We start from the raw sequence: 12,915 nt of genomic DNA, 5'->3' as shown, positions 1-12,915 counted from the left end.
CAATTTATTTTTAAAAATATCTAGAAAAAGAGAGTTGCAAGTGATCTGAATGAAATAATATTTGTAAAATAGAATACACTCATAGCAAAGGCGGGGTAATATAGTCACGTAGTACGCATTGTGCTTGTTCCATTAGAGTCTAGCTCTAGCGATTAGAAAATCGATGCCTCTCGACCACGGTCTTACATATAGGTCTGGAAACTACCTCTAATTTCAGTGGTGGAATATGGCCGCTTTTTGAAGACACATTTAGTTTCTAGCATAACCACTACTCGTCGCTGTCATCGATGTCAGGAGATAAATATAACCTGAAAAACCGGAGATAAGAACCCACGTGTGTTCATGACTCTTATTGAAAAACGGTTATTGACTACAAAAGTTATCGAAACGTTTATTGAAATGACGAAATGGTGTGCGGTACCGAATTGCAAGACCGGCAGTAGAACCGAACAGAAACGTTCTTTATTTCGAGTGCCGAAAGACATTGTTACTTGGAAAAAGTGGGAAAAAGCTATTACCCGCAAAAATAAAATAAAAAGATAAAGGACAGATTTAAACATAAAATCCTGATGAAAAAAATATAATAAAATTTTGCTAAAATGTATTTGAAAATCTCTATCAATTGATCCCGGTTCATTATCATTTCATCATAAATTTTCAAACTTTTGGAATATTAGATATAAAATTTATAATAAAATCCGAAAATTTATAATAAAATATAAAAATTTATGATGAAATGTTAATGAATCGAGGTCAATTGACAGAGAGTTTCAAATACATTTCAACAAATTTTATTACATTTTTTCCATCACGGAAGGATTCGTTTTTATTCACACTTAATTTTGAGAATAAAAACTTAATTTTATTTCATATGCATATTTCACTAATTCATTTATAGTCTTAAATTATTTAAAGCGTTATTAATTTATCATATTGTTTTGTGAAGATTGCGAGTGGAATAAAGACAGACAGATATTCCCCCGGCCTCTGAGTCCCTCGTCGCCCTGCGAACATCGATCGCAACGCCTCTAGTGGCTACTAAAGAAATAAAAAGTGACACACAAAATGATCCATCTCCACCTCTGAAGTTTCCAGACCTGTATATAAGACCGTGCTCTCGACTGCTCTAACGACAAGCTGGGAGAGGTGGCCTCCAATGTTGGCCTACGTGACGTGCAGTGTAGAGCCGTCATTGTTCACGTGATTTTTGTCGTTCGATTGCCGCGGCGGACGCACAATCTTTTGTAAATAATAATTCTTGATAAACATCCGCTGCATTTGTAGTATGAAGACATATAGCTCCGTCGAATTCTCTTATTAAAGTCTCACAGATATAAAAACTTAGGAGATGCACATAAAATATAGTTTAACTAAAAGTTTGTAATATATCATGATACCTTGAAAAATTTTTTGAACATTTTCCGAGTTTTCTAGTTTTACGCTAGAAGTGATTTCTTCCTAGAATAAATAAAAAATATTAATTAGACTAGCTGTAAAAAACTAATTAGACTAACGACATAAATTTCTACATTACTCAGCTCTCTCACGTATCTCGCAATTTTAACACATCCGTTTACTCAGTCATGTTCATGATTAATCCAATATCCTGAATTTCTGATTATTGTCATTGTCTATCGTGTTAAAAAGGCAAAATTGTTTCAGGTATATTATCGAAACGCAATATAAAAATTATAAATCTCGTGCGTGATAACTTCTGCGTTAAATACGAAGTAAAGAATCTTCGAATGCATGCAGCACTGACCTGCGCAATGACGGCGTACGTCACCAACATTGGAGGCTCCCACCTCCCAGCTTGTTGTTAGAGACATCGGGAAGCTCTATCGATTTTATAATCGCTAGATAATAGAGCAAACATAACACGTACTACGTGACTATATTACCTCGCCTTTGGTATGAGTGTATTCTATTTTACAAAATTATTCCACTCAGATCAATTATAGGCTTGCTCGTGCAATGTAACAAACATCGTAAGCTAGAGCTAGAAATCATATTAAACAAAATTTCACATAATTTATAAAATAATTAAATTTTTAAAACATAATTAAAAAACGAAATTTCACATAATTCGTGACACTTCCGTTTGCATGTAATGAAACTTTCGAATACATGTGGTCCCTCTGAAAAATCTGTAATTTCAAAAAGGAAAAGCAGCGAAAAATGTAAAGAAAATGTAATGCCAGAAGTACGTAACGGAATTTCTTCAAGCTTCCAAACTTTTCTACAGGAACTCGTTTAAATATTATTATACAAATTATAAATATAACCCGTTAAATATATTAATCTATCCTGACTGTGCACAATGTTTTTCCATTTTTTTTTAATATTAAAAGAAGAAAGATTTTTATTCAATTCTTATTTTATGTCCGTCTGACAATTGCAAAGTAATATATCAAAAATAACTAGTTCCATTATTTAAGAACATTATTTTTACGTCGGTTCTGTATGCTATCACCTTGATACGTCTGATACGCTTATCTATATAGTGTATTACGCTCTATGTGCTTTATGATACCAATGCAAGTTAGCTATTACAGCGGCTTCGCGGCGCAAATCACCAAACCGCCATATGTTAGCTAACGAAGCGTTAATCAAAATTGAAATCATCTCCTTTATTTGACACTTTATCAGCATCAACTTTTTTTAAATAAAAAATATGACAACACAATAAAGTGATCAATATTCCTTAATTTAAATTTCAGTTACACAATATAAAATGACCAATATTCTTTTCGAATTTCAATTCACTTCCACGATCAATTTCTGCAGAAATTGATCGCCGGATATTCCTGCCGCTTGTTTACTGCAAGTAAATTCAAGGGCGACGCGCAAGCCCGATAATAAACGAATATAATGACAAATGTTCACTCGTTTCCTTCAGCCGCGTGTGAGATATATTTTCTGCTATTGTAAATCGTTATAAACTGTTTTAAAACGATGCGTAAATGCACCGCAAGCATGCAGTTGCTACCTGCTTAAGTGATATGTAAACCTGACCAGTCTAATACATGTCACGATACATATGCTATCGCATGTACAAGGGTTACTGACTCACCGCAACGTTTAGGAGAATGCACTACTACTTATACTGTTTTGCAATTGATTCTCTTTAAAACGACATTTAAAATTATTTTATACTTTTAAAATTATTCTTTATTCTCTTTAACTGCGAGCACGATATGTACCCAGTTTTGATAAAATCAAGAATGTGCTATATGTCTAACTGTAAAAATCATTGTTAGCTATATTATGGATATACGCATGACAAGAGAGCAGGAAAAGTGTTTAAACTACCAGCAATCCATCGTAGAAATGATAAAAGAAATGTTATGATTCCTCAGACGGCTCTCAAAAGTCTTTTAAAATGTTCAGTGGACTTTCGTGCCATGTAGAAACTATTGCACAGCTATTTCTGCTGCGTATGACCCAACAGTTAATTGCATGTTTGCATAAATGCAAACGGAAGAATGGTATTACTGTGCAAACGCTTCTAGAAAAACAGCAATAATCTTTTCAACGTTACCTGCGTAACGAAAAATCGTTTCTAGTGATTTACTTGATGTTTCCTTATTCCTAACAATGTTCGATATAAATTATTATGTAAGAGCACAGAAAACGTCTATTGTATAATTTTACAATAACGCGTGCATTGATAAATAATTATGTAATGTGCACGTATGCGCACAATCTATATAATCTTACAAAAAGAATAAATGACGTTTTCAATAAACAATAAAATAAAATTTTCACAGTATATGCACTACATTTTGTATCAATTATATATGTTTTTAAATCATTTTTCAATTGATAGAGAAATTTCTAGGAAGAATAAAGTCCTTTCTCTACATTTTCAAGCACTATATTGATAAAAAAAATGCATTTTTTCATTATTAAAAAACTTCTGAATCAACTTTTTAATATCAAGAGTGTGCTTCGATTTTTGATACCATCACAATATCTGCAGTTTGAAGAATGTTCTCGCACGCATGAATACCGCACATCGGAAAATTTAAGCCTAGCCACACGTCGCTGCTTTAATCTCAGTCTAACAATATGCAGAGAGCCAAAGGGGAGGAACGCATGTAACGAGGGTCACCGAAACGGTCGGAGGGATGTGCATGCAGCTGCGAACTCATGAAACGACGCGCTTGTTCTCGAACTCTCGCGCACCGGTTCGAAATGTGTTCTCGAGGCTTCGCAAACCGCGAGTACGACGGCGCCGCTTCTTTGCGCATGGTTGTGATGATATAAATGCAAGGCGCGCCGCTGCGTAGCAACAGTCGACAAAGAGCGATTGCGAGATCAACGTCAATTGAACAATTAAGCAACGACAACGAGCAACTTCAGTTAGTTTGTTTGACGTTTTCAGTTGAAGTCTGCGTTTAAAAAAATCTCATACCTCGTTTCGATCAGAAGCAGAAGAGGAAGAAGCAGCAGCCAACATGTCCCTGGTACCGTTGCTGTTCTCCGACTGGTGGGAAGACCTTGACCAGCCTCACCGACTCTTCGAACAGAACTTCGGGCTGGGCATCCGCCCGGATCAGCTGTTAAACCCTAGCATCATCGAGCGCATGATGCCACAGCGGGACCAGCGACTGAGATCACCCATGCTCTACTATCGACCGTGGGGTGAAATGTTGCGCAACAGGCAGGAAGGTGGCACGTCCACCGTGAAGGCGGACAAGGACAAGTTCCAGGTGATCCTGGACGTGCAGCAGTTCAAGCCGGAAGAGATCAACGTCAAGGTGGTGGACAAGTGCGTGATAGTCGAGGCGAAGCACGAGGAGAAGCAGGACGAGCACGGCTGGATCTCCCGACAGTTCGTGCGGAAGTACATAATACCTGAGCAGTGCGACGTCGATCAGGTGTCGTCCAGCTTGTCGTCGGACGGCGTGCTGAGCATCACCGCGCCCAGGAAGGAGAAGTTGATCGTGCAGAACGAGCGTTCGATCAAGATCGAGCAGACTGGCAAGCCGGCGATCAAGGAGAAGACGCAGGAGAATGACAAGGAGAAGAAGTAGAGCTCGATGAAGCTAGTGAAGCTGAAAAAGTGATTGAGATTCACGTTAATTAATTGTTTCTCGTTCTCATATGTTCTTTATTTCTGTGAAACGTCAGTTCTACGTAATTACGTTAAGGCGATCCTGGAGTTGCTAGTGAACTATTTTTTCACTAGCTCTCGTTACAGCGACCGTTCGCTAGCGACACCACCGACTTGACAGACTTGACAACTACCGACAGAATTGCTGGCGAAATGCGGCAACGTACAATACAAGCAAGCAACCGTGTACGTGCGCGCGCCGCGCTTCGGCCAACTTCGGGGCAGTAGACAAGCGCAATATGGCTATAGCGGGCTGACAGCAGACTTCGCCGTCGCTCTCAAAATCAGTCTAGGCTTCTTTAACATATCTTGTCGCTCATGTCTCTCTCTCTCATCGTATTTATTTTATTAATAATCGTTCAAATAAAATGTATAATAAATATGTTCTGTACAACAATATATATAATAAATAAAGAGTGAAGAGAACAGAAAGATTAATGATAATTAATAAATAATAGAATAATAGAATAAATAAGTAATAGAAATCCAATATTGTCTCTTGGTCAATATGTACGCCTTTTGCACAAAAAAGTTGCGTCATTAATTTAAAAGTATAAAACTTAATTATAAGTATACTTATTATTGTTAATACAAGAAAAATAGATTTATAAAGTAATTTACAAATTACTTTTAAATTAACTAAAATGTTATTTGTTTCGTAAAATGTAATCTGTTAGTATATACTTTTTACGTTGTTAATAGCAAATACATATGTATTAAAATTAAAGGAAGAAATTGTTACTCAACGGAAACCGCGAAGTGATCATGGTCTCTTTCATCAGGAGGAAATGCAAAACATTTCTTTTCCTAATATTGCAATAATAAAAATTGATGTAATATTAAAGAAAAGAATTTTTTGCATTTCCAAATAATGTGGACTGTTTTGTGAAGCTTCCGTGCCTCGTACGCGGTGTCGCACCTTTCGATGCAATCGAGCCACGACCCTGTGTCGTATCGATCCGCCGCGTCTGTAATGACGCCCTCGTCTCCACGTATTTCCAGGTGGGGCGAGAAAATATTTTGAGCTTCGTTTTACTTATTATATTTAGAGCACAAACGATTTTACTTTTTACAGTCCACTAATCACACTATATAAAAATATATTGGGTTGGCAAATAAGTTGGTTCGGTTTTTTAAGGTGGAATAAAATACAATTTTTTTGATACACGAAATAAATTTTAATCAATTATATATTGACCATTTTTATTGATGACTTCTTGCCATCTTTCCGCCAACTTCATTATGCCGTGTTCGTAAAACATCTGAGGCTTATCGGCGAAAAACTAATCCAGGTGTCTTTTGACGTTCTCTTCATCCTTGAAGATTTTTCCGTTCAAAGAGTTCTGCAACGACCGGAATAAATGATAATCGGAAGGGGCCAGGTCCGGTGAATACGCAGGATGAGGCAAAACATCCCAGCCAAGACTGAGTAATTTGTTTCGAGTTGTCAATGATGTGTGAGGTCTGGCATTATTGTGGTGGAAGACAACACCTTTTCGATTTATCAATTCTGGACGTTTTTTGCGGAGTGCTTGGTCCAATTTTGTTAACTGCGAGCAGTATGTGGTTGAATCAATCGTTTTGCTTGACGGTAACAGCTCGTAGTAAATGACACCTTTGAAATCCCACCATACGGAGAGCATGATCTTCTTCGGATGCAATCCTGTCTTCGAGGTTGTTTGTGGTGGCTCGCTGCTGTGTCCCCATGATCTTTTCCGCGTTACATTCTCATAGACGACCCATTTTTCATCTCCTGTCACTAACCGCTTCAAAAATGGATCGTTTTCTTGACGTTTCCGCAGCAAATCGCAGATGGATATGCGAGTGGCCAAGTTGGCCTCGGTTAATTCATGCGGCACCCACACATTGAGCCGAGAAACGTATTCCAGTTGGCGCAAATTGTTTTCTACGCTTGTATGAGATATATTAAGTGCTGTAGCAATCTCTCGCACCGATTGGGATGGATTTTTATCGATGATAGCTTTGACATTACTTGAATCAATCTCGATCGGGCGACCGGAGCGAGGCGCATCATTGACGTCAAAATCTCCAGAACGGAATTTGGCGAACCACTTTTGACATACGCGTTCTGTTAAGGCATCATCTCCATAAACACGGCATATCTTTTTATGAGCCTTTGCAGCTCGTTTGCTCTTCTTGAAATAATAGAGCAAAATATGACGATAATGCACGTTATTTACTTTCATTTTTACAGCTACGCAGCACACACAATATTGATGTTAGTCAAACCAAAATTTACAGAAAGGTTATGTGAAACATGTACTTTCAAATGCACTCTGAAGTTGCGCGATAGTATCGAGAAAAACAAGAGTGAATTGGAAAGAAGTTGCACCGAAGCAAAAACCGAACGAACTTATTTGCCAACCTAATACTTGGGCTGCTTCTGCTTCTGTTCGCATGCTCGTACGGACTCGTTCTGGTGGGCTACGAGCTCGCGTTCGCGCCGCGCGACTCGGGAAAAACAACGAAACGGCGACAATAGCCCAGTGACGTACGACGCCGCGAAGAACCCAAACGAAATTATAATAAAAAAAGCGATATATAAAAAAGTACGGAACATGGACAGAATAGGATAGGTAGAGAGGATAGATAGAAAAAAGGATAAATAGAAAAGATAGAAAGAAAGGATGGAAGAAAAGATAAATCGAAAAAATAGATATAAAAAATAGAAAAAAGATAGAAAGCATAGGTAGATAGATAGATAGATAGATATAAAGAATAGAACAAATAGAAAAAGGCAATGCATAGAGAACATTATAATTATTATAAAGCCATTTTACACGCGATGTATATCAGATGTAATTCAGAACAGAATTCGGAACAGAAAGCTTATTAAAAAGAGAACGTTTAAAATATATTAGAAGTACATCTATACATAAATAAATAAATAAATAAATAACTCATCTAATATACCGTACAAAAAATATAAATAGCATTAATGAAATTATATCCTTCATTCGTCGTGAATTATAGATTGGGTAAAGTGACCTTTACACAGCAAGTACTAAATCATTTTTGACCGATAGTTTCGAGTTTTTAAACTATAATATCGAATTCGTTATGTTGAAAACGATTACGGAGTTCTCATAACAATCGTGAAGAGAATATAATTACTGAAAAGTCTAAGAATTCCACAATTCTATTTTTAACATGAACGAAATATTAATTTAAAGATGACTCAGAACGGTCGAAAATAATTTAGTACTTCTCGTATTTAAAGGAAAAAAGCGCATATGCCTTTTATCTAATATAATACTTAAAATGATATGTATAATACATTCGAAATTACGCCTAAGCTATAATTACTGCGGCTGCTATGATTTATTATTAAAGTTATAGCAAGACATGTTAGATAAATAAGTTAATGGGAACAACAGCAATAAAACTTGATTTATTTATCACAGAGAGATCATTATTATGTACAGAATAACATATCTATTTTGCATATAATAATCTGTGAGAAATAAAATGTTTCTTAATATTATTTGTTGTTTCAATCAATCAATTATATATTTGTCTTGCTATAATTTTTTAAACTGTTGAAAACACATTACAGATAGACATGCAAAAGTCTCAGCAAATTTATTTAATATTAATCAATATATCTCCCATGAAATGTCTCTTGTGAGAGTAATAAAGCTTTCGTACGTTTTAAATGTCTGTGTGAATCGGTTATCTTATATCAATACAGTTTTGCAACAAACTGTACTTTATTATTAGAAAGTTAATTGCGTTAAAAGTGATAATTGTTAAGAAGTAAAACAATTGTTTATTTGTTAAGGTACGTACTGCAAAAATATATTGATATGAGAAAACCGATTATCTATGCTTTCTATCTTTTTTCTATTTTTTCTATCTATTTTTTCTATCTTTTCTTCCATCCTTTCTTTCTATGTATCTTTTCTTTCTATATCTGGCTTTGTTGTACATGCCAGATCACAAATTGATCGCATCTGGCTTTGTTGTATATTTTTATGTTGGGAAAAGCGTCAGTTCCTTACTTTGTAAAATAGTAAGAAAATGACGTCTCATGCGTTTCATGTCATTGAAATATTTTTCCTCGCATGGATCTTTTTCCAACGCTACAGCTGTAGCACAGGCGGCATCATAAATACCACAACTCGTACTATGGTTGTGTTTGCACCTTTTCAAAAATTATATCGCTCACGTTTATTAGTGGAACACGTTTGCAAATATAATCTTTATCCTTTGCTGCTAATTTGTTATATGTACAGCCGGGTATGCTGTCATACACATGCAGTTTGGAACCGTCAAAGAAAATGCACCGCCAATGATCGGTACAATTCCTTCTAATTATTTGAATGCTCATGTCGTTATTACTAGCGTCAATGAGCTGAGGAGATTCCAGGTACTGCACGCTTTGTGTCTCGAAAGGAGACGTCTCTCTGACGATGTGTAAAAATGCATCTAAAAAGATTCATCAGTCACTTTGCTGTGCAGAGGTAAAATATTCTGCTCCAGCAAAGAGAGAGGAACATTTGTCTCGTCGAGAGTTTTTTAAATAATTCTTGCATCTTCTTGAGAATTGTATTGAGTAATAGTGAACGATATAAGTTAAAATAAAGGTGATAATTGTAGTTGTGACGCATAGCGTGGCATATTAGGTGTAGCGTCTCGCGCAATCATGAGTTTCAGTTTATCACGGGTTCGATTCCTGGTATATGTGTTTTTTTTATTAAACAATGTACGTATTATGCTAATATACAAGAGATATTTGTCATATTATATGAATTTTTTAAATCATATACATGCAAGTGTAAAGAATGACTGACGAATGCATACGCATCTATATTTTTAATTTTGATTTCCTCTTTTATGCATCTCGTATGTATCTCATTACATTTATGTGAGAAAGTATTGCTTCATATATAAAGGAAAAGTTATGGTATGTAATACATATGATTAATAAAATTCATATACTATAATAAATACTTCTAGCATATTAGCATAATACATTATATAATAAAAAAAGGATATAGATCAGATACATATTAAAAAATACATTTATACAAAAAAACATATATAATAGTAATCGTGTATTATACGTACACTAAGGTGCATTAATTCGCGTGGTAGCGAATATATATATTTATTAATATTAATATATATATTATATATATGTGTATATTATAATATTATATACATGTAATATATATGTATGTATATATATATATATATATATAATATATATATATTATTATATATAGTAATATTAATAAATATTAATATAAATATTTGCTACCACGCGAATCAATGCACCTTAGTGTACATACTACATATACTTTCATTGAATATACAAAGCAATGTATCTTTTTTACTACGCACGAAAACTTTCTTTTAAAAGCGCCCTAATAATCCTTCATTCTATCCCGAGTCGGGGTCATTCATATTTTGTACGTACAAAGTGCATAAAGTATTGTATTGTAGAAAATATAAAGCATATGCTGGTGCGGGGGCCAGAGGCGCATATTGCGGCACTGATGTCGGCACGGTCCCGTATTCCACGTTTATCATTGCCGTAGCCGTATCGTCCGTCGCGTTGTTGCCACAATTTGCTTTTTTCCTTCTGGATATGTGGCAACGCCGGTCCCAGCGCCCGAATACGCGCCCGTCGAGGGGACATATCGAGTAGCGCCATCTCTCGCAATATCGAGCAACTAATTTTGTAGTCTGCATGACTCTTGGCCATGATTTCTAACCCAGATGTATGTACCAAATTTTCAAAAACGCTTTTCTTTTCTCTTACGCTTCTAAATTCATTTCTAAAAACCGCCTCATATTCGTTCATTCTGTCTTCATTCAAAAGTGCCTCACTTTTGTGCGTACGAACTGCCAAACTTTTATATTAAGGAAATCATTTTACGAGGTTAGGTCAAAGCCTGTAAGAAAACTGTAAGTTCAAAATTTTTCTTTATTTTTATATAAAATCAAGCACTTTTGAATGTATTTCAGTATGTACTTTTATCGTGGAGAAGGATTTTCCATTCTGTAAAACCAATAAAGAGTAAAGCGTTTACAAAAAAAGTCACTAGATTTTGGTATTACTAGCAACTCCAGGATCCCCTTAAGGGGATGCACTAGCAACTTCAGCATCCCTTTAAGGGGATCCTGGAGTTGCTAGTGAACTATTTTTTCACTATAGCGATGGTAATTGCAGTTTCGAAAATTCTCTTTATTGCTTGTGCAGAATAAAAAATCCTTTTCCACAAATGAAGTATAGATAGAAAGAAAGTCCGCTCTACAGGACTTTATATTCAAAATGGAAAAAAGTTAGAAAAGACAAATGCAAGTTTTTAACTTTTTTCCATTTTGAGTATAAAGTCCTGTAGAGCGGACTTTCTTTCTATCTATACTTCATTTGTGGAAAAGGATTTTTTATTCTGCACAAGCAATAAAGAGAATTTTCGAAACTGCAATTACCATCGCTATAGTGAAAAAATAGTTCACTAGCAACCCCAGCATCCCCTTAATGTTGTATGTCTTTTTTTCTCTTCCTGTAAGCACCTTTTTATTTTTTCTAAGATAACGAAATAATCGAATAAAGCGTTCGGTTGATCTCAATCAAGTGTCTTCAATGTCCTGGTTTTTTCCCATCCTGTTATCCTTTGCAAAGATTGCAATGAAAGTTTAGTATAGAATAAGTTAAGTTAGATTTAAGCTTTACCGAGTATGAAAAATATAAAAAGGGAATACTGGTTGTGCGTGCAAATTCGACGAAAATCTTTAAGTCTGAAGTAAAGTTCGGTTTTTCCAGAACATCCATACGGTTTAACATTATTTTATTATTATTTAGACGTTACAGTAAAAGTAATCTCATTGCATGTTACGAGAACGATAGAGCTTTTCGCACATCCAATATGTTTTATTTACATTTTATGTACAAGCAACGGCATAATTGCCTTCCTTCGGTTATGAGTAACGGTCGGTAACGGCAGATGGCACGACTGTGATGTGGACGGAGGCGGCGCGGCGCACACAGGCGAATTCTTACAAATTCAAAACCTAAAATATAAAATTAAGGTGTTTTCGAAATCTAGTTTAATAAATAATGTATTGACTATCAAAGAATCATTTGCAGTTATGAACAAAAATTAACCATTGTTTTTAAAAAATGCCATTTTTAATCTGACGAGTTCGTAAGTTTTGCAAAAATTAAAAACTAAGTTATTGTTTGTATTTTAATAACATTAAGAACTTATCGATTAAAATGATAAGAACGTGCTAATAACATAAGCATCGCCAGCGTAAACATAGTATGTATACATACTAATATATTTTTATGTATATATACTATATATTGTTAAAGCTAAATAATAAATAATAATAATATAAAATTTATTAAGAATATTTTTCAATATATCTATTTAATATATGATATATGGAAAGTTATTCAAGAAATATGTTTGAGACTGTTTCGACGTTATTAAATCTTTGGTGGCCCTGAAAAGGACCGATTTTTTCCGGTAAAGAGGTCGATAGTGAATAGTCAGTCAGTAATCAGTCCAGTATCCGTCACGATCGATAACTTGATTGAGTTGATTAGGAATCGAATCAATCAAATTTGCGAGGAAGTCGGGTTGAAAGTTTCACTTGAAACCGAAATTCTTCCCAGACTTCTCTCGCATGGGCGGCTAACGCTGCTGTCGTCCTCTCCCTTCTTGGTTCCCATCGTTGAACCATTTGTGCCCAAACATTTTCGATCAAATTTAGATCTGGCGAACGAGCAGGCCATTGGATCAAATGAATCTCCGGAT

The 12,915-nt window shown here is 35.3% G+C and overlaps 1 protein-coding gene across 1 annotated transcript; it reads left to right on the top strand.

Moving 5' to 3' along the window:
• Positions 1 to 4,259: 4,259 nt before the first annotated feature.
• Positions 4,260 to 5,846, top strand: LOC105277139 (protein lethal(2)essential for life). The gene is made up of 2 exons (XM_011335306.3): positions 4,260 to 4,364; positions 4,432 to 5,846. The coding sequence occupies exon 2, from the start codon at positions 4,461 to 4,463 to the stop codon at positions 5,037 to 5,039; it is 579 nt and encodes a 192-aa protein (XP_011333608.1). The 5' UTR covers positions 4,260 to 4,364; positions 4,432 to 4,460; the 3' UTR covers positions 5,040 to 5,846.
• The last annotated feature ends 7,069 nt before the right edge of the window (positions 5,847 to 12,915 follow it).

The sequence above is a fragment of the Ooceraea biroi genome, chromosome 3, assembly GCF_003672135.1.
Source record: "Ooceraea biroi isolate clonal line C1 chromosome 3, Obir_v5.4, whole genome shotgun sequence".
Taxonomy (NCBI): Eukaryota; Metazoa; Arthropoda; class Insecta; order Hymenoptera; family Formicidae; genus Ooceraea; species Ooceraea biroi.
This window is presented reverse-complemented; position numbering and strand designations above follow the sequence as displayed.